Source organism: Oreochromis niloticus, unplaced genomic scaffold, assembly GCF_001858045.2.
Source record: "Oreochromis niloticus isolate F11D_XX unplaced genomic scaffold, O_niloticus_UMD_NMBU tig00008263_pilon, whole genome shotgun sequence".
In the NCBI taxonomy this organism is placed as follows: Eukaryota; Metazoa; Chordata; class Actinopteri; order Cichliformes; family Cichlidae; genus Oreochromis; species Oreochromis niloticus.
In genome coordinates this window covers 128532-154681 of record NW_020329075.1, presented here as the reverse complement: position 1 = coordinate 154681, position 26150 = coordinate 128532, and the positions used below count along the sequence as shown (strand labels likewise).

General features: G+C 43.1%; 1 protein-coding gene across 1 annotated transcript; it reads right to left on the bottom strand.

Annotated features, from left to right (window-relative positions):
• Nucleotides 1–18010: 18010 nt before the first annotated feature.
• aoc2 (amine oxidase copper containing 2) lies at nucleotides 18011–25269 on the bottom strand. The gene is made up of 5 exons (XM_003459986.5): nucleotides 23620–25269; nucleotides 22561–22679; nucleotides 20751–20917; nucleotides 19822–19954; nucleotides 18011–19176 (listed from the first exon to the last, which is right to left on the bottom strand). Exons 1-5 carry the CDS (start codon nucleotides 25190–25192, stop codon nucleotides 18886–18888), a joined length of 2283 nt encoding a protein of 760 aa, XP_003460034.2. The 5' UTR covers nucleotides 25193–25269; the 3' UTR covers nucleotides 18011–18885.
• Nucleotides 25270–26150: the final 881 nt, after the last annotated feature.

The window sequence follows — 26150 nt, the reverse complement described above, 5'->3', positions numbered from 1 at the left end:
TCTTCAGATAAGCCATTCCTCTGCAGATGATCTGTTAGCTGTTTGACAACTACTCTTTCAAGGATGTTTGATATGAAAGGAAGGTTGGAGATTGGCCTATAATTAGCTAATTATAGCTGTCAGCTGTCTTAGCTATAATTAGCTAAGACTGCTGGGTCTAGAGATGCTTTTTAAGTTTAACTACAGGCAGCTTGAAGGCCTGTGGTACATAGCTGATTATTAGAGATAGGTTGATCATATTTGTCACAGCGACCCAGGATCCCTGAGCAATTATGGACATGTCTGTTTTTGGTGTGCTGTCCCTCGTTCTCCCTGCTTGCAGGTATATGTGTGTTTATGTGTGTGTGTGTGTGTGTGTGTGTATGTGTGGATGCCAGTGTTTCTGAGAGCACCTCTTTACAGGCAACTTCAGGCCTGGTGGGTGTGGCCCTGCCAGGTGGTTGGCCACACCTGAAGACCATGACACACCTGCAGCTGATCAAGCCTTGTCAGAGGAGCTACTTGAGAGTGAGGTGGAGCTCTCTCCGACGCTGGATCATTGCGTGACTTCACGTTAGTCTGTCGGCCAGTCAGTACGGTTAGTGTGCCACGTTGTGTTTGTCTTACGGCTGCCTCTTTGTTATCTCCCCAGGAGAAGTGTGGAGACGAGAGGTCAGTAAGCACGGGGTTCTCAGACACTGAGGAGCGGGTACAAGGAACACTGACACTGGGAAGAGGACATGTCTCGGTAGTCGGGAACGCACTGAGGATTTATTGTTATTTTCCATTTCACTGTAAATAAACGCACTGTTTGCATTCAAACTCGCGCATGGGTCCTCCTTCCTCACATCCCCACAGTTGGCCAGCGTCAACCGTGACAATATTTAAGATTGAAGAATTAATTAATGGCAGGACTTCTTTGAGCAGTTTTGTAGGAATGGGGTCTAAAAGACACGTTGATGGTTTGGAGGAAGTAATTATTGAAGTTAATTAATAAATTTGTGACACGCCATTTCCTCTCCAGCTTACGAGTTATCTGCTTTAGGCTACGTGTTTGAGAATTATACCACGGAGTCAGGTACTTCGGATTTGAGGCCTTAGTTTTCACAGGAGCTACAGTATCCAGAGTCGTACGTAGTGAGGAGGTAAAATTATTAACAAGATAATCAACCTCTGTTGGAGTAGCGTTCAGATAGCTGCTCTGCTCTATGTTGGTACAGGGCATTGAAGATGATAACAGTGGGTGGATTATATTCTTAAACTTAGTTACAGCACTTTCAGAAAGACATCTACTGTGATAAAGTCTACTCTCCACTGCTGTGTAATCAATTATTGTAAATGTAAATGTTATCAGGAAATGATCAGACAGCAGAGGGTTTTCAGGAAACACTGTTAAATGTTCAGTTTCTATGCCATATGTTAAAACAAGATCTAGAGTGTGATTAAAGTGGTGGGTGGGTTCTTTTACATTTTGAGAGAAGCCAATTGAGTCTAATAACAGATTAAATGCCATGTTGAGGCTGTCATTTTTAGCATCTACATGGATGTTAAAATCACCCACAATAATTATTTTATCTGAGCTGAGCACTAAATCAGATAAAAAGTCTGAGAAATCAGAGAGAAACTCTGTGTAAGGCCCAGGTGGACGATAGATGATAACAAGTAAGACTGGTTTCTGAGTTTTACAGCTGGGGTGGACGAGGCTAAGCATCAGGCTTTCAAATGAATTAAAAGTCTGTCTGGGTCTTTGGTTGATTAATAGGCTGTTGTAAAAATTGCTGCCACACCGCCCCCTCGGCCTGTGCTTCGAGATTTCTGTGTTTTTGCCACTAGGAGTGGGGGAACGGAGAGAAGTCACGGAACCTGTGTTGCCACAAAGGGTAACTGTTTGGGAAGGAGTAACTGCGTGTGTGTTTTCACTTCATGGCCACAAGCACTGCTAGGAGGAGAAGAAGGAGACTGCACTTGTGCACCCACCACTATATATTGAACTGTTGTCCATTGATCTCACTGTAAATATGTCCACTGTCTTCTTCAAAGGAGCTCTGCATACGATTCCTCTCTTTCCACACCAGCCCTGACAATCAGTCATAACCAGAGCATTATCATTCACAACGTGTAAAATACAGACGACCCATCACATTCATCTGCATTTTACGTGCCGGGTTGATAATGTGTTGGCCTAACGCCTGGACCTCACCATTACTGAAGCAGTGTGGGATCATCTTGACAAAGAAAGCCTGCTCTAGATATGACTCTAGCTAATCAGTGTATCCCTGTGCCATGGTGAGTCCTGACCTGATAGGTGTTCCCATGGGTATCCTTATGACTCATGGCTGTTATAACTGTTAGAAACTGGATTCACAATAATATTTCTAACAGACCATTTCTAACCGAGCAGCATTGTTTCCTTAGTCACACTGTTACTCTGAGAAATTTCAGAATGGACTGCTGGACCGTAGTGCATCAAGCTGTGAAACACTATGTGAAATAGCTGAACACAAACTGCACTCGATTAGTAATAACGTTTTTTTCATTTGTCCTGAGTTTCACAACCTTAGTACAAGTCATATGTCAAATCGACCACACACACACACGCATACACACACAATATGACATCTGTTGAAATAATCGTGGATTAATCTTGCTGTTTTACATCTTTATTTATTAGATATTCGTTGTGTTGTTGTGCATAGTGAGTGTTCAGGTGTTTTTTATTATGAAACTATAAATGTCATAAGAAAAGCTCTCCCTTTATAAGTCACAAAAAGACCTTTTAAACTGTTGCTGTTCAGTTCTCCAGCAAACAGGGACCTCACCAAACTGCTGTTATCTGTTGCTTCTCTGGGACTGAATCAGAACAGAAAATCAGAAAAACTGATTTAAGAAGTTCTAAAATTTGACAATTTTAGCTGAAAAAACTGAGGCAGCAGTCTTCCACCTCAAGTCATTATTGTTTGTGTTGTCATGTTATTTATCATCTTTAATGTGTGTTTATATACATGACACACACGTGTGAAGGTTCACTACTCTTCCAGGTTTCCTGCATTTGTGGGTTTTTCATACTTCTGCATCATTACTGTGTTTTTTTTCCCCCTCAACAAACCAAAATAAATTACGCAATAGATTTTTAAAGAAGGTGGCACGGTGGTTAGCGCTGTTGCTTCACAGCAAGAAGGTCATGAGTTCAATTCCACCATCAGGCCATCTGTGTGCAGTTTGCGTGCGTTCCCTCCATACTCCGACAACAATATAACATAGCTAACATTAACAGTGCAGTGAATCCTGCTTGTGCCGTGATATTCAGGACTGCAAACCGAGCAGCATCACTGACTTTCAGCTTGTTGTGTTTGTGGATATATGACTGACTTTAATTATGCATAAATCATCACATTCTCTGTAAGATTAAGGTCAACTATTGAACAGCGTATATTTTAAAGTAAAAGCTTTAAAACCAAGTTAGTACAAACATCGCTAATGTTTGTAACTTTGCCGACATGTGGCCAACAGTAATGTTTTAATGTTCTTCATTATTAAACATTTGCACATAAATAAGTGACATCATATTCAGTACTTACTTTTAAAAGTTTACTCTTTGGCTGCCCCTCTTCAGCCATCCGCCGTTTTTTTTGGCAAAATTATCCACACCCACCGCCGCGCTATGAAGTCTGGGATATGTTGGGCCATGAAGGATACACTGACCCATCTTTAAAATTCAGGGAAATGAAGGACGCATTTGAGGCTGCACTTTGAGCAGCCTTTGAATTGGGACAGCTTTCGTCCCGTCGCTGTGACGTATTCTGCAGACCCTGAATTGGGATGCAGCCTGTCCCTGTGTGTTAGCCCTGCAACAGACTGTCCAGGGTGCACCCTGCCTCTTGCCCTATGACAGCTGGGATAGGCTCCAGCGACCCTAAAAAGGATAAGTGGAAGCGAATGGATGGATGGATTTTTAAGGAATAAAATCTAAAATAAATAAATAAAAATATTATGCAAAATATGATCATACTTAAACCCATATCTGAAAATTAATATTTAATTAATTTTAAAAAACATTTTGTCAAAGCAATTCAATAAACACTCCACGATTCAGGCTTTAAAGCATTAACTCATCATAACTCTTGAAACAAAATATTGGAACTATTCCTGAAAGCAGCAACCCCGTGCTTTTCAATGGATCATTGCATTAATCCCAGGCTAGGCCACACACCAAAATCTTGGCAATTAACAAAGAAAACAACTCAGCAAACAGCTAAAATAAAACGATAAAAAAACATGATAAAAAGAACCCTGTTTTCTGTAGAGCTCCATCACACTAACTCACTTTCTCTACTCTCAACCAACCTTTTTCTTTGCAGGGCTGCTGCCTGGTATTACTGTAATCAACCTAATATCACTGAAAGGCGCATAGTCTCTAGGAAGTGTTGAAATTCTTTCAGTTGAACAAATGGGTATGATTATGGTAGTTACAGGTGTTTAAAAAAACTTTGCAAGCTATCATAACACTCTGCATAGCTTCTCCAAACCCTTTCATGTCTGCCACATGTGCTCATGTTGAACCTGTTCTCATCTGTGAAAAGCACAGTTGGGCTGAGTGGTGCTGGACAGTGAGCACAGGGTCCACTATGGAGGATGTGAGGCCCTGAGACCACCCTGATGAAGTCTGTTTCTAATTGTTTGGTCAGAGACATTCATGCTGTATGGATCTGGCAAAAGTCATCCTGCTCCTCCTTACACAAAGGAGCAAATACAGGTCTATATATAGAAATCTCTATATATTGATGTAAGAGGTGTCTTATTACCAAGGTGTGGCAGAATAAACATCCCATAAAAAAACTCTCTCAAGACTGTCACAACCTTATTCTTACAAAACTTTCTGATGGCACTGGTTACAGAAGAATTTTTAAACTACTGAAGGTTCCACTGAGCACCGATGGAGCCACATTATGGAAGTGAAAAGAACATCAAGAAGCTCCCTCCAAGTTTTCAAACTGAGGAGTAAAAAAGAATTATCATAAGAGTTGTCCAAGAGCAAGGTACCACTTGTGGAGAGCTACAGAGAGACCAAGAATCAGCAAGTAAGTAATGCAATCAGCTGCCATGGCCTGTATGCATGCTCACCACACAAGACTCCATTGCTGAAGAAAAAGAAGCGCATTTAAAGTTTGCTGAACAATTTTTTGACAAGCCTGTGAAATGCTGGGGGAGTATAGTCTGGTCAGATGAGACTAAAATTGAACTCTTTGAATGCCACACCATGTTTAAAGTTCAAAAGGAGGAGGTTGGAACATCTTATTACGGGGCTTTTTTGCAGCATATGGCACTGGAACTGAGCTCCAGAGCTCCCAGCTGACGCAGGAGGAGGCTGGGTCAGTTGTGTTGAGTAGAGGCTGGAGTAAGAACCTCAGGGGGTCCAGAACAAACTATATTCTCTAAAATTGTCTATGTATTCAGCCCAAGCAAAGTTTCAGTCCTGGTCCTAATGTTTCCCTGCTTCGAAGGAGCGGGAAGAAAATTCTTTTAAATCCTCTGAGTTGGAGATGACGGCTCCATTGGCATTTCACAGGAATCTTAAGCAGTGGTCCTTCCACCATTTGCTTACCTGGTAAGCACCATTTACTTCCACCATTTACTGGTGAGCATTTACTGGTATTTGTTTTCACAGTGAAAATGATTTAATAATAATAATGATAATGGATTGGGTTTATATAGCACTTTTCAAGGCACCCAAAGCGCTTTACAATGCCATTATTCATTCACGCTCACATTCATACACTGGTGGAGGCAAGCTACGGTTGTAGCCACAGCTGCCCTGGAGCAGACTGACAGAAGCGAGGCTGCCATATCGCGCCATCGGCCCCTCTGGCCAACACCAGTAGGCAGTAGGGTAAAGTGTCTCGCCCAAGGACACAACGACCAGGACAGAGAGGCCGGGGATCGAACCGGCGACCTTCCGGTTACAGGTGCGCTTCCCAACCCCCCTTGGTTACAACTATCAATAACATTTAAAGTCAGACAATAATCAGTAAAGTGTTGCTATGTAAACGCATTGCAGTTTAAGCCACAATCAAACATAGTCACTTTTCTGTTACACAACTTTTGCTCTTATGTTTCGTGTCACTAAGTCAAATCTTTTTTCCCATTTTTGCTGCTTGATTTAACAATAGAAAATGTTCCCAAACATTTCCTCCTCTTTGGGTTCAGTTGTTGCCCAAGGTGCAGTCAGAGATCAAACTGCCAACACTCCTATGAGAAGACAACCCCCTGAGCCTTTTCAACATTGAGCCTTGAATGAACAAACAATCTCGCTAATCTCATCACACCCATTCACATGCCAATACAGGGTTAGTATCTTCCACACGGATATTCGGGATGAAGACAGGAGCAGCACCAACCTTCCTAGTAGACCTCTTGAGCTACAGCCAAAAGCCCAAAAGACTTGTTCAGCTAGGCTATGAAGTCAAGCTCAGGGTACGGGCACTATAACACCAAAGCAGGTAATATCGTATCAGCTGATATCCTTCTATGTTTATTCTATTACTCTTGTTTATTCTATTACTCTCGTTTTCTTCTGCTTGTTTTCTTTTTTCTTTCTCAACAGGTGATCGATATGTATTTTTTTGTCTGCTTATTCTGTTGGTTTTTGTTTTTTGCCCTTTATCCCCGTCCCTCTTCTCAGCTGTGTTTCTTTCCCTCTTTCTTTCCCCCAGTAAAGTCTGTCCCGTATTCAGCAAGTGAAAATAAAATAAACAATAAAAGGTGAATCAAATAGACCATTATGGCAAGGCTGGGATGGTCCATTTGGTAAAGTAAATCCGTTGGGCATCTTTCTTTGCCTTTAGACAATAATTCTGATGGCAAAAGAGCCAAACGGGACAGGAAAAAAAAAAAAAAAGCTGATATCCTTCTAGGCATCTATTTGGTGTCTAATATAGAACAGATCATTTAAGCTGTTTTAGTTCCTGGGCATTTGTAAAACACCAACAGGCACATCCTCTGTTTGACTTCAGTACCACCCCTTTTATCACTGAATTTTGCTGCTGTTCTCCAGCTTTCAGTGTATGGACACAGGCAGGGAGAACACAGAGCCATGCCAGCAAACATAAAATTACAGTTAATGAACAATCTCGACAGTAGTGGTCATTAAACTTCCCTTTAATTTAAACTGATTCCAGAAACACTTCTATTTGCTGCACAAAGCACCACATTTATGGCCTGCCATGATCTGCCGTTGTACTGGATTCTCACAGCTCTGTGTTCATCGTGACATATTTATGTGAATATGTAAAAAAAAACAACTCCCCTAGTTTAGTACTGAGCACTCCAGATGTTCCAGATGTTTGGATGCTGTAGCATAATGCCTCCGTGAGACTGGGTGTGTAAATCAGCATGTTGTAGGAAAGTAGGAATAGAGTAGGAATCATTTCACTCCTATTTTATGGTCTGCTGAGTCTAAGTGCTGCTCTGTGTAAAGTTTAAACGTCTTCTTTCATGAGTTCCCTAACTGAAAGTGCTTAGTTACTGAGTTTCTGGATTTTATTCAAAATGCTTTTTCTGTCCTGCACAGTTTACCCTAACCCCCTAACCCTAACCCACTATTTGTAATCATTTACATCAGGGACATTCAGTTCAATTAAGTTTTTTTTATGTAGCACCAAATCACAACAGTCATCCAAGGCGTTTTTGTATTGTAAGATAAAGACCCTTCAATAATACACAATAGACATACTGAGCTGGTTAAAGGTGTCATGGGGCGACAGGTGAGGAATAGACAGGACATTCGCGTAAACTTAGGGGAGATCGTGCTTTCACTGTAGCAGCTCCCAAACTGTGGAACGATCTGCTTTTAGAGATCAGACAGGCCTCTCCTCCGCCTGTTTTTAAATCACTTCTGAAAACTTATCTCTTCAACCTGGTCTCTGACACCTTGTGAGATGCTGGTTTTTAGTTTATTTTTTATTTATTTTTTATTAGTTGATTCTAGCCTCTCCGTGAATCGCTACCTTATCGTGGTGGAGGGGTTTGTGTGTCCCAGGGATCCCAGGGGCTATGTTGTCTGGGGGCTTTTGATCCCTGGTAGGGTTTCCCATGGCAAATTGGTCCTGGGTGAGGGACCAGACAAAGAGCGATTCAGAAGACCCTTATGAGGAGAACATCGAGGGAACAGTTTACCCTTCCCGGGATAGGGTTACCGGGGCCTCGCCCTGGAGCCAGGCCCGGGGAGGGTGCCCGAAGGCGAGCGTCTGGTGGCCGGGCCTTAGTCCATGGGGCCCAGCCGGGCACAGCCCGAAGAGGAGACATGGGCCCATCCTCCCGCAGGCCCACCACCAGCAGGAGGCGCCATAGGGGTCGGGTGCATTGTGTGCCGGGCGGCGGCCAGGAGCGGAGGCCCTGGCGGACTGATCCCCGGCTGCCAAGACTGGCAATAGGGACATGGAATGTCACCTCTCTGGTGGGGAAGGAGCCTGAGTTAGTGCATGAGGTTGAGAAGTACCGGCTAGATATAGTCGGGCTCACCTCTACGCATGGCTCGGGCTCTGGAACCAGTCTCCTGGAGAGGGGCTGGACTCTGTCTCAGTCTGGAGTTGCCCCTGGTGAGAGGCGGCGGGCTGGGGTGGGTATTCTAATATCCCCTCGGCTTGCTGCCGGTACGTTGGGGTTTTTCCCGGTGGATGAGAGGGTTTGTTCCCTGCGCCTCAGGGTCGGGGAACGGGTCCTGACTGTCATCTGTGCTTATGCGCCGAGTGGCAGTTCAGAGTACCCAGCCTTCTTAGAGTCCCTGGGGGGGGGTGCTGGAAGGTGCCCCACCTGGAGACTCTGTTGTCCTGCTGGGAGACTTCAATGCTCACGTGGGTAACGACAGCGAGACCTGGAGGGGCGTGATCGGGAGGAACGGCCTCCCTGATCTGAACCCGAGTGGTGTTTTGTTATTGGACTTCTGTGCACATCACAGTTTGGCCATAACGAACACCTTGCTCAAACATAAGAGTGTCCATAAGTGCACGTGGCACCAGGATGCTCTAGGCCGCAGGTCGATGATCGATTTTGTAATCGTATCACCAGACCTGCGACCATATGTTCTGGACACTCGGGTAAAAGAGGGGCTGAGCTGTCAACTGATCACCACCTGGTGGTGAGTTGGATCAGGTGGCGGGGGAGGACGCTGGACAGACCCGGTGCACCTAAACGTGTAGTGAGGGTGTGCTGGGAATGTCTAGCAGAGGCCCCAGTCCGCGAGATCTTCAACGCACACCTCCGGCAGAGCTTCAACAGCATTCTGAGGGAGACTGGGGACATTGAGTCCGAATGGACCATGTTCAGCGTCTCCATCGCCGAAGCTGCTGCATTGAGCTGCGGTCGCAAGGTGGTTGGTGCCTGCCATGGTGGTAATCCCCGAACCAAATGGTGGACACCAGAGGTGAAGGGAGCCACCAGGCTGAAGAAGGAGTCCTATCGGGCTTGGTTAGCCTGTGGGACTCCGGAGGCAGCCGACAGGTATCGACAGGCCAAGCGGAATGCGGCTCGGGCAGTGGCTGAAGCAAAAACTCGGGTGTGGGAGGAGTTCGGAGAAGCCATGGAAAAGACTTTCGGACTGCCTCGAAGAGATTCTGGCAAACCGTCAGGCGTCTCAGGAGGGGAAAGCGGTGCTCTACCTGCACTGTGTATAGTGCTGGCGGAGCGCTGCTGACGTCGACTGAGAAAATTGTCAGGCGGTGGAAGGAATACTTCGAGGACCTCCTTAATCCCACTGACACGTCTTCCGAGGAGGAAGCAGAGTCTGGGGATGAGGGGAATGACCCGCCAATTTCCGGGGGCGAGGTCACTGAGGCAGTTAAACAACTGCTTGGTGGCAGAGCCCCTGGTGTTGATGAGGTCCGCCCCGAATTCCTGAAGGCTCTGGACGTTGTGGGGCTGTCTTGGTTGACACGCCTCTGCAATGTTGCGTGGAGATCAGGGGCAGTACCCCTGGACTGGCAGACCGGGGTGGTGGTCCCCATCTTTAAGAAGGGAGACCGGAAGGTGTGTTCCAACTACAGGGGGATCACACTCCTCAGCCTCCCTGGGAAAGTCTATGCCAGGGTGCTGGAAAGGAGAGTTCGTCCGCTAGTCGAACCTCGGATACAGGAGGAACAATGCGGTTTTCGTCCTGGTCGTGGAACACTGGACCAGCTCTTTATCCTCTCAAGGATACTTGAGGGTGCATGGGAGTTTGCCCAACCAGTCTACATGTGTTTTGTGGACTTGGAGAAGGCATTCGACCGTGTCCCTCGGGGTGTCCTGTGGGAGGTGTTGCGGGAGTATGGGGTGTCTGGCCCATTGCTACGGGCCATTCGATCCCTATACAACCGTTGCAAGAGCTTGGTTCGCATTGCCGGCAATAAGTCGGACTCGTTTCCGGTGGGTGATGGGCTCCGCCAGGGCTGCCCTTTGTCACCGGTTCTGTTCATAATTTTTATGGACAGGATTTCTAGGCACAGCCAAGTGGCGGAGGGCTTTCACTTCGGTGGCCTCAGAATCTCATCTCTGCTTTTTGCGGATGATGTGGTTCTGTTGGCTTCATCGGGTGAAGGCCTCCAGCTCGCACTGGAACGGTTCGCAGCCGAGTGTGAAGCAGCGGGAATGAGGATCAGCACCTCCAAATCTGAGGCCATGGTCCTCAGCCGGAAAAGGGTGGAGTGCCCACTCCGGGTCGGGGATGAGTTCCTGCCCCAAGTGGAGGAGTTCAAGTATCTCGGGGTCTTGTTCACGAGTGATGGGAGAAGGGAGTCGGAGATCGACAGACGGATTGGTGCTGTGGCTGCAGTGATGCGGACGCTGCACCGGTCCGTCGTGGTGAAGAGGGAGCTAAGTGTAAAAGCGAAGCTCTCAATTTACCGGTCGATCTACGTCCCTACCCTCACCTATGGCCACGAGCTGTGGGTAGTGACCGAAAGAACGAGATCGCGGATACAAGCGGCAGAAATGAGCTTCCTCCGAAGGGTGGCTGGCCTCTCCCTTAGAGATAGGGTGAGAAGTTCAGCCATCCGGGAGGGGCTCAGAGTAGAGCCGCTGCTCCTCCACATCGAAAGGAGCCAGTTGAGGTGGTTCGGGCATCTGACAAGGATGCCTCCTGGGCGCCTCCTGGGTGAGGTGTTCCGGGCATGTCCCACCGGGAGGAGGCCCCGGGGCAGACCCAGGACACGCTGGAGAGATTACATCTCTCGGCTGGCCTGGGAGCGCCTTGGTGTTCCCCCGGATAAGCTGGAGGAGGTGGCTGGGGAGAGGGAGGTCTGGGCTTCCCTGCTTAGGCTACTGCCCCCGCGACCCGGCCTCGGATAAAGCGGATGAAGATGGATGGATGGATAGTTGATTCTATGTTGTTTTCTTTTAAAAATAGGGCTGTTTCAATTTCATGTATTATGTGTTTTATTTTTTTCTGCTTTGTTTTATTCTATTATTCTTAACTGGTTTACTGTACAGCACATTGGTCCTGTGCTGGTTATTTTAAAGTGCTTTATAAATAAAGTTGGATTGGATTGGATGCTTTGGAAAGCCACACATCTGTCTATATAAGATCTAATAGCTGACAATACAGCTATAAGGCAGGATTGAATCATGCCACAGATCTGGAAAAGGGTAAAGAATGATTTTGGTATCACTGAAAGTCCTAATGAGTGGCCTCCATCATCTGTAAATGGAAGAAGTTTGGAACCACCAGGACTCTTCTTAGAGCTGCCAGCCTAAGTGATCAGGGTAAGAAGGTCCTTATTCAGGGAGGTGACCAAGAACGTCATGGTCACTCTAACAGAGTTCCAGTGTCTTTTCTGTTGAAAGAGGAAAATCTTCCAGAATGACAGCCATTTATGTAGCACTCCACCAACAAGGTCTGTATGGCAGAGTAGCCAAACAAATGAATGAAAGTCTGAAATGTGAGTTGGCAATAAAGGACTTACCAAAAACATTAGGTGAATTTATGAATATGTGCATCAGGTTAGACGACTACATGCACGAGTATAGAGGCAAGTCTGGGTGTTTTTGGGCAAAGTCTCCTCCCTGGGAGTGGAGAAGGATGGAGAGCGTGCAGGCAAATGAGGAGGAACCAATGCAGCTGGGACGGGCCCGTCTCAGCCCGTCAGGTCAGAGAAGAAGATGTTGGGCAGGTGAGAGTTTCGTATGTGGCCAGAAAGGTAATTGTGTTGACACGTGGCCCTCATGGGAAAAATTTTAAGTTGCACCCGTCAGAATCCCTACCGCTATTGATGGGCTACACCTGTTTCTCCCCACCTGACCTGCTCAGCTAAATTGTCCCATCAGTTAATCCCATTTACCTTCCAAGCTCTCATTGACTTGGAATGCTACTATGCAAGTAACCCAAGCAGAAGGGGTTGCATGAATATATATATGATTTTGTTTTGTTTTTTATTATTATTTGACATAAATATCTTTCACTCCATCATTATGGGATATTATATGGAGAACGACACCATATACCTCCATCACCTGACTTAGCCTACCCTTGCTAGCAGGAGAGAAAATCAGCCACAATCATCTGTGCCCCAGCCTATGGAGCATCAACACCCAGTTTGTAAGGTGCTGGAAAGTGGCTGAGGCTCCGAACAAGCCAAATGGAAGTATGACAAATCGGTACAAACCATATGGACTAGAGAAGGCCGTTTTTTTTCTTAGACTCCAGCCAAGGAAATCTGCCAGTAGCCCTTGGTTAAATCCAATGTTGTGAAAAAGCAAGCTGTGCCCAACCTGTCCAGGAGCCCAATGATGTCGGGGCAGGGGCTAAGCATCAGACTGTGACACCTCATTCACCTTGCTGTAGTTGACACAGAACCGTATAGACCCATCCCTCTTTACCACCAGAAATATGGGGCTACACCACGTGCTGTGCGACTCTTCTATTACCCCCATTTTCAGCATTTCGGCCAATTTTGTCTCAACAAAATCCTGTTACAAAGTGGCAACATCCGTTCTCTGGACCTGTGTGAGATGGTCATCACAATGGAGGGAGGCGGGAATGGTGGGATTTGATACCTCCAGCCCCAACTCATCTATTTCCTTTACCAGGCTAACCAGAGATGTGGTTTCAGCCTCTTTCCATGCTTTAAGGAGGTTGAGATGATACACTTGTGCGACTCCTACCCTGTCTGACCATATCACTTCATAGTCAATGTCCCCCACTTGCCACTTGTTGACTAAATTGGAGCTCAAATAAGGGAGAAACACAAGCACTTTATCTCCCAACGAAAACTGCCTGAGTTTAGCCCCTCTACTGTACAGGCGCTGCTGACGTTATTGGGCCTCAAGCAAATTCTCTCGCGATAACCTCCCCAAAATGTGCAGCTTTCCTCTAAGGTCCAGGACGTACTGAATCTTTTTTTTAACTGGTCTGGAACCTTCCCCCCCGTGGAGGCCTCGTGCACCTCCTGCACTGCAAACAACAGAGGGTATAACCTGCGATCCCAATTGCGTTCATCCTCCCACCCAGTAATTCATACAGCTCTTCTAGTGTGCAAGACATGGATGATGTGCCCTGAAGAGTCAGTATCTATTTTTGGATGCTGACTCAGGAGATGACCCAAAACAGTGCCTGCTTTATCGCAGATATCGTGTTGCATAATCCACAAGAGCTAATACAAAGCGACCACGTTTAAATGGCCTGATGAAGTGAAGCAGAGGGCCGAGGCAGAGGCAGTGCACCACCGCCTGCTGCTCCTGCATGGTCACCATGTCGACCATCATCTGAGCCAACCCCTGCGCTGGCTGAAGGGTCTGTGGGTTGGTCCACTGTAGTACTTTGGCCACCCTTTCTACCACATCACCACAGCACACACACCAGATGAACGTGTTTTCTCTTTTGTATTTTTTATTATTCTTTTGTGACTGTACATTTAATTGGAGCTGTCCACTCTGCTCAGCTCTGGCCTGCCCGGCACTTTCTCTGCCTTGGACCAATCCGCCTCCTCCAGGCTCCAGCACCTACTAAAATAAATAAGTCGGTTGTGAACAAAATGGATGAGCTGAAACTACAGCTGGAAGACAGTCAAATGCAGACTCTTTGTCCTGCACTGTGAGATAGCTATTCTAGCTATTCAAGGGCATGTTCATAGCTTCACATAGCAAGCAGGTCTGGCAAGGATCTGGTGTCAAGCCGGCACTGCTGGCTGAATTCTGGCATGGTAAGTGGCATGTCATCCAGATATGGGCCAGGTCTGGCGTAGATGGCACTGTTTATGTGATGGCATGCCACATCTGGCCTGATTGTGGTTTGGGTTATGTGGCCCAGGCTCATAGAAAACAGGTCTGGCTCGGATCCGGCATCAAGCTGGCACTTCTGACTGACTGGTGTCATGGCAGGGTGTATGTCAGCCAGATGCCACTGTTTATGTTGGTATTTTCCTATTTTAGTTAGAAGACCCAAATGCCATGTTGCAATACTAAGCTGCTATGGTAGCCAACATTTCAAATGCAGGTTTGACAGGTTTGTGAGTGTAGACTTTATCCAAAACCTAGTGAGGGTTTACTCATGCTTACCACCGGGTGGCTGTAGCTCAGGAGGTAGAGCGGGTCACCTACTGATCAGAAGGTTAGTGGTTTGATCCCTGGCTTCTTCAGGCTGCATGTTAAGAGTATGAATGTAGTTAGAAATCACTCAGTTCAGAGAAAGTGTGTGGTTCGGTGAATGTGGCATGGTGTGTAGAGCATTGTGAGTAGAAAAGCGCTATATAAGAATCAGTCCATTCACTGTCTGAACAGAGTTTCTTCATGTTACTTTTGCACTGTTTTGCATGTTCCGGCACATGTTGTTATTACATGGCTTGATTAAGGTACACATTAGGCTGACATCTGGGGCCAGAGCTGAAACTGTTCTGGGCCAGCACAGGACCACCACTGTGTCTGCAACTGGCCTTATGCTGGCCCATGTGTGGGCCACCAAAGGGCCGTCATTCTTTGCAGTATGTGGGCCATGTGTAAGCACATTGTGTGGGCCAGATCCGGGCCATACCAATTTTGCTATGTGGGTCTAGATGCTAAAGTTAACTCAGCCCTTAGCCTTCTACATAGTGCTGGATAAATATTCAGCTGGGGACTACAATGATGTGGACTGTAATAGTGTTTCCCAACTTCCACCAGCATGTGATCTGTGCTACCTACAGGAAAAACATACTGGATAAACTTTACTCCAACATGAATGGGCCAGCATATAATTTTGTTGTGCTTTCAGCATGATGATAACTATTCTGATTCCAATTCAATTTTATTTTCTTTTTAAAGGCAATCTGTTATCTTATTAGGAACGTGTCTCAGTGTTGTTAGACAACAATGGCACACGGCCATACAAACTACTGGGTATCATTTTCAGTTGCTGCAATGAAATTTCAGAAAACTGGACCATCCTGCGTCTATCATTTTTCACTTTGAGTTTCAGGAAGTCTGAATTTACCCCTTGGTAAGCTGATCATTTTTATTTCCATCAAAAAGTGTGACATCCTTTTGTTCCTAACACATACATATCAGTATATCCAGCATGATTTTTTTCCCATTCAAATGAGAATGTGTTTGTGTACTTTCATCCACTCTTTGTGTCAGCTTAGGGATAGGGATAGGAAAGGATCGTGAATGAGCCTGGTACCAACATTAACCTTACATAGTGAACAAAGATAATCTCAAGATAGGTCAAATGTGATATTGGTGGGTCCTGAACATGTGTCCTAGGTTGTTGCAGTAGCTCTGGAGAAAGAGTCATCTTCTATGTCATGTCATCTACTAATCAGAAGGTTGGTGGTTCCATGATCCCATAGCAAATATCCTTGGGGAAGACACTAACTCCAGTTTGCTCTCCAATGCATCCACCTGAATGTTAATGTTAAGAAAGCACTTCATTCACCTATTCATACAAGCACCATTTTCTGTGCTGAAGCATGTTGTATACAAGTAGTTGTTAGAGTATATAGATGTACTCCCAGCAACTGTCTGACTTATTCAGACATAAATGCAGATTAAGGGTTAAAACTGTTGCGCTCGTGTTGTTTCCTGGAACAAGTTGCCCCTCCCTGTACCTAGTTTAAAAGGAAGTTGTTTCCGCCCAGTTTTCAAGATATAATTGAATTCTATTCAATTATTTGTGCATTGGTGCCAAAGTCAAAGACAGAGTAAAATTTTAAGTTTTAACATTTTCATTGGATGGATTTTGGGTTTCTCCCCCACACTTTTAACTGTGTGAAACATAAAGTGCTTAGTTAACTGGTTACCTGATTGTTATCTGCTTGATGGGAAGGTCCTCAGAGTCAAGAGCATTTACTCTTACATAGTTATAATTCTGTTTTGCTCGATTCTTTATGGGAACTCTGCTCTCCCTCAGGATCTTCACATCCTGTCACTGCCTTACTTAAGTAAGTCCCCTTTTTATCATATTTTCTCCCTCCTTCCTTTTTTTCCTGCTCCTGCCTGTCAGCTTAGACAAAGTCATACAACACCTATAATGTAATGACTCAAATAACACTAATAGAAATTAATAAACTGATAAAAGAAACAAACTAATAAGAGGCGCCTGGCTCTATATAGATATTATAGAGCTAATCTTGGAGAGAACATTCAAATCATTATTTTGATTTCCAAATCTGCTGGACAGCACGGGGTTTAAATAGAAAAAAGTCCCAGAGCCAAGAGAGCCAGAAAAAGTGAGCACTTGAACATAAACATTTCCTTGTGCGTCTGGAGCAGAAAACCACATGTTCAGCTTCACCAGGGTACATACTCATACGGTCACTGACCTGCACATGAACTTTTAGAGCAGTTCCCATAAATTCTGCAGTGTAGACTGACTTACTCTGACTTTCACATGTGCTTTCCATTTCCTCCCTATTGGAATAGGATATGGACATATCTTTGTGCGTGTGTATGAGTGTGTGATAGAGATGTTGATAAGAATGGTTACAGATAAAACAAAACAAAGAGTATTTTAGTTTAGTAAAAAACAACAAAAATATTCCTCTGAATGCTTTTGTTGAAAAACATCCAGATTGAATCCAACTTTAGTCAAATTTTTAGTAGTCCCGCCTTGGAGGCATAGCATGCTCCTACTGTGGTCCCAGTCAATCTTTTACTCATGGCAGTGCAGTTTACAGTGTTTACATCACAGCTTGTGTTGCAGTCCATCATCCGGAAGAAAACCAGAGAATCATATTTGGGAGCATTTTGACTTATTACTGCAAAATTCCCATTTTTCTTTGTTTTGGTTTGATGTCATAGTTTACCACAACTCTTTAAAGAAACTGAGTTATGAAAAGTTTGCTTAGGTTTAATATTAGTTCATATTTAGGTTAAACCTTTTACTAAAAATCCAAATCCACTTTGATTTATTTATGCGAGCAGTTTTTGTTTTTTTTGATGGGGAGGTACCGATCTTAATAATTTATTTTATTTCATTTTCAGTATATAATGTTATCATAAAAACTTTAAATATGAATATGAATAAAATGGGGAAATAAAAATCATCATTGGGTAATTTTTTTGAAGCAAAATCTGACATTCACTTTGATTTATTTTTATTAAATACTAGCTCACCTTGTCGAAACCAAGTCCTAACTATTCATTTTCTTCCAGAGATTTCCATCTACAAACTACTTGAATATTAACGCCAAACATTTCCCTTTAAATGTCACAATCAGTAGTAAGGATTCAACCAAAAATAAGTCAAGTGCTTAAATGCTTGACATGTGTTTTCTGCTGTGGAAATTTTTTTTTTTTAAGATACCGTATAAGTTTACAGTTAGGCTGTTGTCATAACCTATTTGTTCCTATTTGGGTTTATCATGTGTGATCTTTCAGACTGTTATATAAACTTTACCTCTTGACTGTGTTGTTTATACTGACTACCCTGAATCCTGCCTGAAATGATTTTTGAATATCTGGATTTTACTCTACCTCCAAGGTTTCTGCACTTGGGTTTTTGGGTCTACTGATTATAAATATTTTTTAGTGTTCAGTGATAGATGTAACTATATCAAAAACATGCAAGTGGTAAAAATAAAATAAAAAATGAAAGCAAATCCTTTAATTCAGATTCATAAAATTGTAACTGAAAGTAGGTGAAACAAAGCAGGCAAATAAATGTAACATTTTATAACCATACATATTCACAGTTCCATTTCGGTGGCTCTTCCTTGCAAACATTATCAGTAGAAAAGTCATGAATGTAAATGCTAGTCGTCTAGCTTGAAAAATTATTGGACCAGCTAATGTAAATCGTACTACTGACATGTACTGTCAAAAGGTAGCATATTTAACCATCAGTAAATCATGTTACCATGTAACAAAGCAAAACTGTATAACTAACATTTGCCTTATTGCAATAATAGCTAGTTATCCAGCAAGCTGTAATTTGTAGACCAGCTTGGAATAAGACATCTGGGGTTGGGAGATTCATCATGTTAAAGTCAACTTTGTTATTATACTCATAATCAGATATAGAGTATAGACACTGGTCTTATTGTATAGGACACATGATATACTGTACATGCAAAGGCCTATTACAGCCTAACAGGATAGTCTCTTATGTTTCATCACCGTTTTGCATGATGCAAGCTGTAACCAAATGCAAACTGCAATGTATGAAGGTTGTGCAAAACTCTTTTCAATACATTTGAAAAACATGACATAAACTGGGTGGTCAGGTCTAACTCCTGGTAAATGTGTAAAAAAAAAGTGACTAAATGTGTCTTTAGAGAAAAATTATGATTATTATATAAAATGCTGCCTGGTGCACCTTTACCTTTAGAAACAGCTTTCTTATACACTTTAATGGCCTTCATGATTATTAGTTAAGGCGAAGCATGTGTGAGTTTGTCAGGCCTCAGAAGCTCCACAACATAATGTAAAAAAAAAATAAAAAAATAAAAATAAATTAAATAAAAATCAGTTCCAGTCATTAAAATTCATGACTCCATTAAAGCCATGGTAGCTGAATGGCTCCAGGTTGGGGCTGCAGGTGTCCCGAGTGAGGCAAGCCATCCTGTTGTGCTCACAGCTGTCCTCGCTGCCTGGTTCAAAGTACACCGAATCTGCAGAGTGGATGGATGGATCCTCATCAAAGTAGTTGTGGGGCCTCAGCAGGACCCCACCCCCATTGCCCACGGTTACGGTGTTGGGGATATCCTCGGCATGAGGGATGTGGAGGAATCCGGTGGTCACCCAGGCAACAAGGTCCTGCAGACAAATCACGATTAAGTAAATTAATTGAGTGCTGTTATATTGTGTTTGTGTTTACGTTATCAGACATTGCAGCAAAAAGTTAAATTATTCTCACAGGAGCAATGTTTATTTAATTAATTTTATTTGTTTTTTCGGCCAAAGAAGGAGTAGCACTCTAGACATCTCATCTTAAGTCTACATTTTAAGTCTAAACTTTAGAGATTTTACATTTTAGAGACATAAATAAGGACCTTTTAACAAATGTGTTCCCATGTGATGATGTAATCTTGTTTTTTAATTCAACTGCTGGACCAACCTGTATGTATTTCATGCATGTGTTATTTTCAGACAGGTGGGGATTATGTCTCCTCCCCCCCGTCCTCATCATTAATGATCTAGTCCAGTATTTACTTGGGCGTGACTTAACCAATTAACCAATACCTACCTATTATATGTCAGCTGATCTATCTATGAAGTTTTGATTGGTTCATTTGAATTTTTTTCTGTTTCCTGTCTTGTATTTAAGCAATTTTCTACAACATTTTACTATGACCATGATGAAGGCCACAAGCCGAAACGCGTTGGTCAGTTATTAAAGTTCTTCATCTTCCCTCAAGTGTTGCTGGAGTTCCTGCATTGTGAATACGTTATCAGACATACCTCGTCTTCTATGCTTTCATTGTCTTCAATGTACTTGCTGAAGTCAACAGCTGGAGTCCAGATGTTGTTCTGACTGTACAGACTGCTGCTGGTCTGCTCTACATCCTTATGCTTTGTAACAGCAACCTTATACCTGCAGGCAAACAAGAAGGGTGGACTAGACTCTTAAGTTATTTTTCTCCATCTTAGAAAAACCCAATGTTAGCTGCATGTTCAAAGTGACATTATGTCATGTTTAGTGGCAAATCTGGACCCAAAATATGACTTGCAGGCAAAGTAACCAAAAACTATCTGGTGAAAATTCCAAACAGCAAAAAAAGATACTCCAGTGATCCACATGTGGTGATTAATACTGGGGAAAACAAACAGCATGTAAAACTGATGGCTTAAAATACACATGAGGTAATTAGGGAGAGTCGCCAGAGGAGCCAGCAAGCGCCCTGCACAACCCCAGCCAATAAAACAGATGGTACTAAACCTGATGTGGCTGATGTTTCTTTGGGTAAGAGGGTCTAACAGGAGAGAGATGATACAGACACATGACATCTTTACAAAACATGATGTCATGCAGTAGCTTTACTTACCCCAGGGTAGCAATAATATGCAATAGATGCAAGAATGTAGCGCTAATATTGAGCAAACAAAAAAAATGCAGACTTGAATTCAAACGTGCAAAACAGAAAAACTCAAGTTCAAAAGCCAAAGCACTGGGTCAAATTTCAGAGTCATGACATATTAACTTGGGTATATATAAAAAAATAAAATCAATACTATACACCTGTCCAAGCCCACCTGTTCCATTACTCAAATGACCTGTTTCACTAGCTTTAATTTATTTCTTTAAGACAAAGTAGACATTTACAATGAGTAAAATTTGATTAGTGTGTTTTGATTTGTTGTTTTTTAATTATGCTATCATTCAGTCCTACCTGGCCCAGGACATCGCCTTCTCCTCTGCCTCGCTCTCTGGAAGGTGGTCCCCAGCAAAGCTATACACCTGCAGCCTGTATGAGCGCTGATGGCCCCACCGGTTGGTCTTGTTGCTGGCAATGTGCAGGTAGCGTGGTGTCTTGGTGTCATAACGCAAGGCAGCTTCCTGCAAAGGTGTCACAGCCATTAGTCTATTTTTAAGTGAAAACAAGTGACTCCTGGTAATCTGCTTCATGATTAGTGGTTAAGTCTGGCTTCTTCTGACTGATCCAGTACAAAGATCTTAAAGCTTACGGCCACTTTTATTTATTGACCTGATTACATGGTTTTCTAGAAAAACATACATAAGAGACTGAAGAAAACACTCTGCTCAAAGCCTGGTTACTGACACTTGTGCTGATACCTACTGATACACTGGTTCCTTTAGAGAACTAGCCTGAAAAATGACACAACCTTACAGTATTAAACAAAGTCAGTGGAAATGAATGAATCCACTTCCAAAGTCTAAGACTTAAAGGCAACAGGCTTAAGCTGGTTAAGACTGAACCCTCTTCACAAAGAAAGATGCCACCTAACTCGTGCACTTGGCAGAACTTAAAGGGTTGAAAAATATGCAGAAAACATGCTCATTGCCATAGTACATTCAAATAAGAGTGCAGTCACAGTCCATTTCTATCCCTATATGTACAATCTATGGCAGAGCTTTCCTTATCTATTTAAGTTAAACATTCACTACATTCTGACAAGTTTGCTCTGTGTGAGTCTCATATGGATGGCACAAAAGGAAGACGATTCTGGATTCTGGATTTGAATCTTCCTGAGACACTGGTGACTCTGTGGCGGAGGCAGACGTGGGATATAGAGTGCTCAACAAGACTAAAGGCCCATTTTCAAATTTGTAATAAACATAATAAAAAATAAAAAGGGATAAATGTATATATTGTTTAAGGAACATGTTCAGAGGTTCAAGTCTGCTCATAATTATTATTAATATTATTAGTGTCTGCTGTCTTTGTAACTGTCTGTCCAATCCTAAATGTTCCCACCTGAGTCTCAATCACACCTGTGTATCATTTTGTGTTCTTTTACCTTTCTGGATTAACCCTCCCCGTTTTACACTAAGAACTACTAAGTACCTTTTTTTCACCTGTTTGTTTTGTGCCTGAATTTGAAATCGAAACATAAGACTGGAGTCTTGTGTTGTTAATAGCAGCATAACACAGAGTCTGTGCAGGTGATGGGAAACTGTAGCAGGATGATCTGCTGTCACAAATGATATTTAAGTGTGGTTACATGTCCACCATAAAATGTTCTTTCATTACTGGTGTTGTCTTTCCCTCTCTTTTCTCTTTAAATGAGAAAACAAAACATTAAATCTTCCAGTTGTAAGAGTGTGGAAATGTATTTCATTTGTACTAAAACTGTAACATAGGTTTCTCTCAGTGTGGGGTCTACGAGCATGCTTTCATACTCGATATCCACTATTTCTGGTAATGCATCTTTAAGAACTGTTGGTAAGAAAGCTAGGCATCAGCATTTCATGCACTCTGAAAAATTGTCTTTGAATTCTAAGTGCTGTAGTCTAAAACCATATTTAGCCAATCAAATACACCCCACCTACTGCCAATAAGGATGACTGTTTAATGTAAGAAGAATGACTTTGGAAACCATGGAAAGGAAAGGAGATTCTAACCCAGCACCTTGTTGCCAGCTGCACCACACTGCTGCTACATTTCCTGACCCATGTGCGCTGCTGTTTCTATTCTCTGCAGGTTATGAAAAATGCAACTGAATAAAAGTGAAGAAGACCTTTTCTGTTTTGAGCTGCTTCTCCACCAGCTTAGGGATCATGGCGTAGTGATCAGGCATCCATGGCAGTGACACATTCATATACTCCATATCTTTGGTCTGGAATACATTCTTCACACCTGCAGAGGAAATGTTGCAAAATGTTTTTTTCTTTTCTGCATTCCTATGCTTCAGTGAATGTGTGGCAGGTGGTCTTTATGTTATTTACAAGCTGAGGACACTCAGCGAGGTGGAGTGGCTGAGGAATACATAGATGAGATTAAAAAGAATTACACAGGACTGGAACTGATTTCTTTAGGTAAGGATGCCTAGAAACTTACATTGTGCATAAAAGCATCGTGGCTCCATAAGCAGCTGTAATGGTGAACATAAGCAGTAAAAAACAAATTGCCTTTGGTTGCAGTAAGAAACACCAGAGGAGATCTGTTTTCACTGTGGACTCTGTGGGCAATGTGTAAGTACTGTGGAATGTGTAGTACGATTTGTGTCTGTGTGTGTGTTCCTGCTTGGCACACTTGTGTAAACAGCTTATTGTCTGTATGGATTTATATTTACTTTTATCAAGTGTGACATATTTATTATGAGGCACTTTAGACTGTAAGCTAAAGACTCTATAATATTATACACTACACTATACATGATTTGATTTGGTTTATTTGTTTTTCTAAAATACAGAAAATTCTAACACAAAGTTGCTGTTTTGTTTTTTTAATTTTGGGGAATTGTCCTCCACTTCTGGAATGTGACATCAGCTAAACCGGTAGATTACCCCCACTCTTTTTTTTGCTTGTTGATAGAATCAATTATTTGAGCTTATAGCTTTTATTAAAAAGGACTTGTACTATTATTTCTCATATTTAAAGGGCTAACATTTACTCTGACTATCAGAGAAAGTAAAGGGGACTGTGTAGAGTGAAGAGGGGGACTTATCGCTGGAATATTTCCAAATAATTTGGCCTTTTACAACAGACTTATTTGCTTAATTTTGCAAGACTTTATCTTTACATCGGCTTTGTCAAAAAAAAAAAAAAATCACATTTATATGTGTAGGTCACTCACCAAGTACATCCAGGTCCACTTTAAAATTAACGAAGTGCGTGTGAATGTTGCCCAGGACATTTTCAGCCACCTGGTGTCCGTGCTTTTTACTCCCGGGAAGCAGGTAGGAAGAGGAGATGTAGCCGGTTGCGTGAACTTTGACCTCCACTGATCCGCTCTGGTAGAAGATGAAATCCCACATGTAGTCATAGTTCCCGATAGCCGTGATGGTCCTGAACACTAAAGCGCTGTTTGCCATTCCTCCAAAGTTGTTGTGGAAAAAGTCGGCGAAGTGCCTGCGCAGGGGCTGACCCATGTTGTGCTCAAAGATGCAGATAGAATTTCTAAACCTGACCGGGAGTGGGACATCAATGTAGCGGTATGTGTCCACGTAGGTCGCCTCATAAGGACAATCTACTCCACGGACGAGCTCGTGCGCAAAGCGCCCAATGCCGATACTTGAATCTAGGAACTTGGTAATAATCATCCCTGGTGTCACTGAACCGTACACCGACATAGCCTCCTGTACGCTCAGTTCATACGCGATCCTTTCACCCTTGAAACGTACATCAAACACTTTCATCCCGGTGAGAGAGCTCAGTCCGAAAGCGAAGCTCCAGTCCAAGTACAGGACATGGTTGTTGTTGATGCTGTATCGCGCCCCCTCTGCGTAAAACTGCTGCGGGCCGATCTGCAGAGGCTTGCTCCTGGGCTTGAGAGAGCCATAGTCAGGCGACTCTTTATAAACGATTTTCTTAACTGACCCATTATCATATGCGCGTTGAAGTTCTTCTACAGAGTCAAAATATTTGCCGTTATAAAGCAATTTCTCTATTCTCCACTGTGACATGTTTAGGCTTTCGTGGTTAAGCAGAATTTCGAAGCCCACCGGATGGATGTACATGCCGCTCATATCCCTGAAGAAAGACACCCAGGTTTTTCTGTCCCCGGACCGAACTCCGCGGGGCATCTGCTCGAACCCGTTCAGCGTCTTTTTCTTGTCTACCCCAAAGCTTTCTCGAAGGAGTTTCTCTAACTTGGAGAAGATCTCGGTTTCAAAAAAACTAAAAAACAGGGCGTACTCCCCAATGGTGACCGGACGCGCATTAATGGGGACATCCACCTGGTACCTCTCTTTAGTCACATCTCTGTGGTATGTTGGGTTGTCGAGAGGTCCCACTACATATTCCTTGATATAGCTTTTTGCGCCGTGGAAAACCACTGCCGTCGCCTCTCTCACCGGTTTGGAACCTTTCTCGTCCAGGTAAGCCAACACCTCTGCTTTCTTTGGGAGCGACAGTTCTATTAAGAAGAGAAAGTTTTCAGACGGCTTTGTGATCTGACTGGTGGATATAGCCAGGTCTTTTTGTTTGAGTAAATACTGCTGGACCTTCATATACTCCTCCCGGGTGAGGTCAGCGAACACAAGGGTGCGGTAGTCGTGTCTGCCTTGCAGCGGGTGGATGCGTTCACGGGAACATTTGGGTGCCCTGCTGGAGTGGATCCCAATGAGGACGATGTTCAGAATAATGGAGAGAAGCGCAAAAAGGACCAGCGCCCATTTTGCCAAAGGGTTCATCTTTCCCTCTACCATTGTGCGCGCTTGGAGGGAGAGCAGAGGAATGCGCTCTGGGTAGGAAGGACTGTTCACACAATCTAGAAGAGTAGAGACGACCCTCTTCAGTTTCCCCAGCCCCCTATGTACGGATCCGATTACCTCCAGCCCCCCTTTCCTTATTTCTTTGAGCTGTAATGAAACGGTTTCATCGACCTACTCCTAGGTCCTACTCCTCCCACAAGACTATTTTATGCACGATGTCTGAGTATTTAAAGATTTCACCATTTAAAAAAAATAGTTTTGAAGGTCTTGTTCTCAGCTTAAAGATGAACATTGTACATAAGCTGCTAAATGTGTAATTGCACACATCGAATGTCTATAATATGAGCAATTAGCCTACGTTTGCACGGCAGCTACAGTAATGCTATGTTTATAATTTTGTTTTGTTTTTTTAAAAGAAATATGCAAAAAATGTTTGTATTGATATATTTTTATGACCCATTAAACATAAGAAGACCACTTCCCACTTTTTTAAAACACATTTAAGCCAACAATCTAATTCAGCTGCCAAATAATAGAAACCAAATACTGAATTAGCTAAAACTTAAGTGAGATTAGCCAAACTCATTATTTTACTACCCCATAAAAAGTACTGCATATTACTTAATGTAATTACTTAATATTTCTACATTTTTACATGTAGAAATATTGTGTTTATTTGAACACCCAAAAATGTTTATAAGAAAACAGGAGTAATAAGTAAATCTATAGTTTCAATTATGTCTGAATGAACTAAGCAGAATACACCAACTGATCAAATGTAGCTAAAAAAATACTGTGTAAACCAGACTGAAAACCTAAGTAGAAGGTATTAAAGGAAATAAGTTAATGGAATTTGTAGGACACAAGTGAAAATGTACCAAAAGTTACTAAAAACTGTAACAACTGTTACTGTTAACCTAATTTAATACATCTGGCAATATTCAGTTTAAAA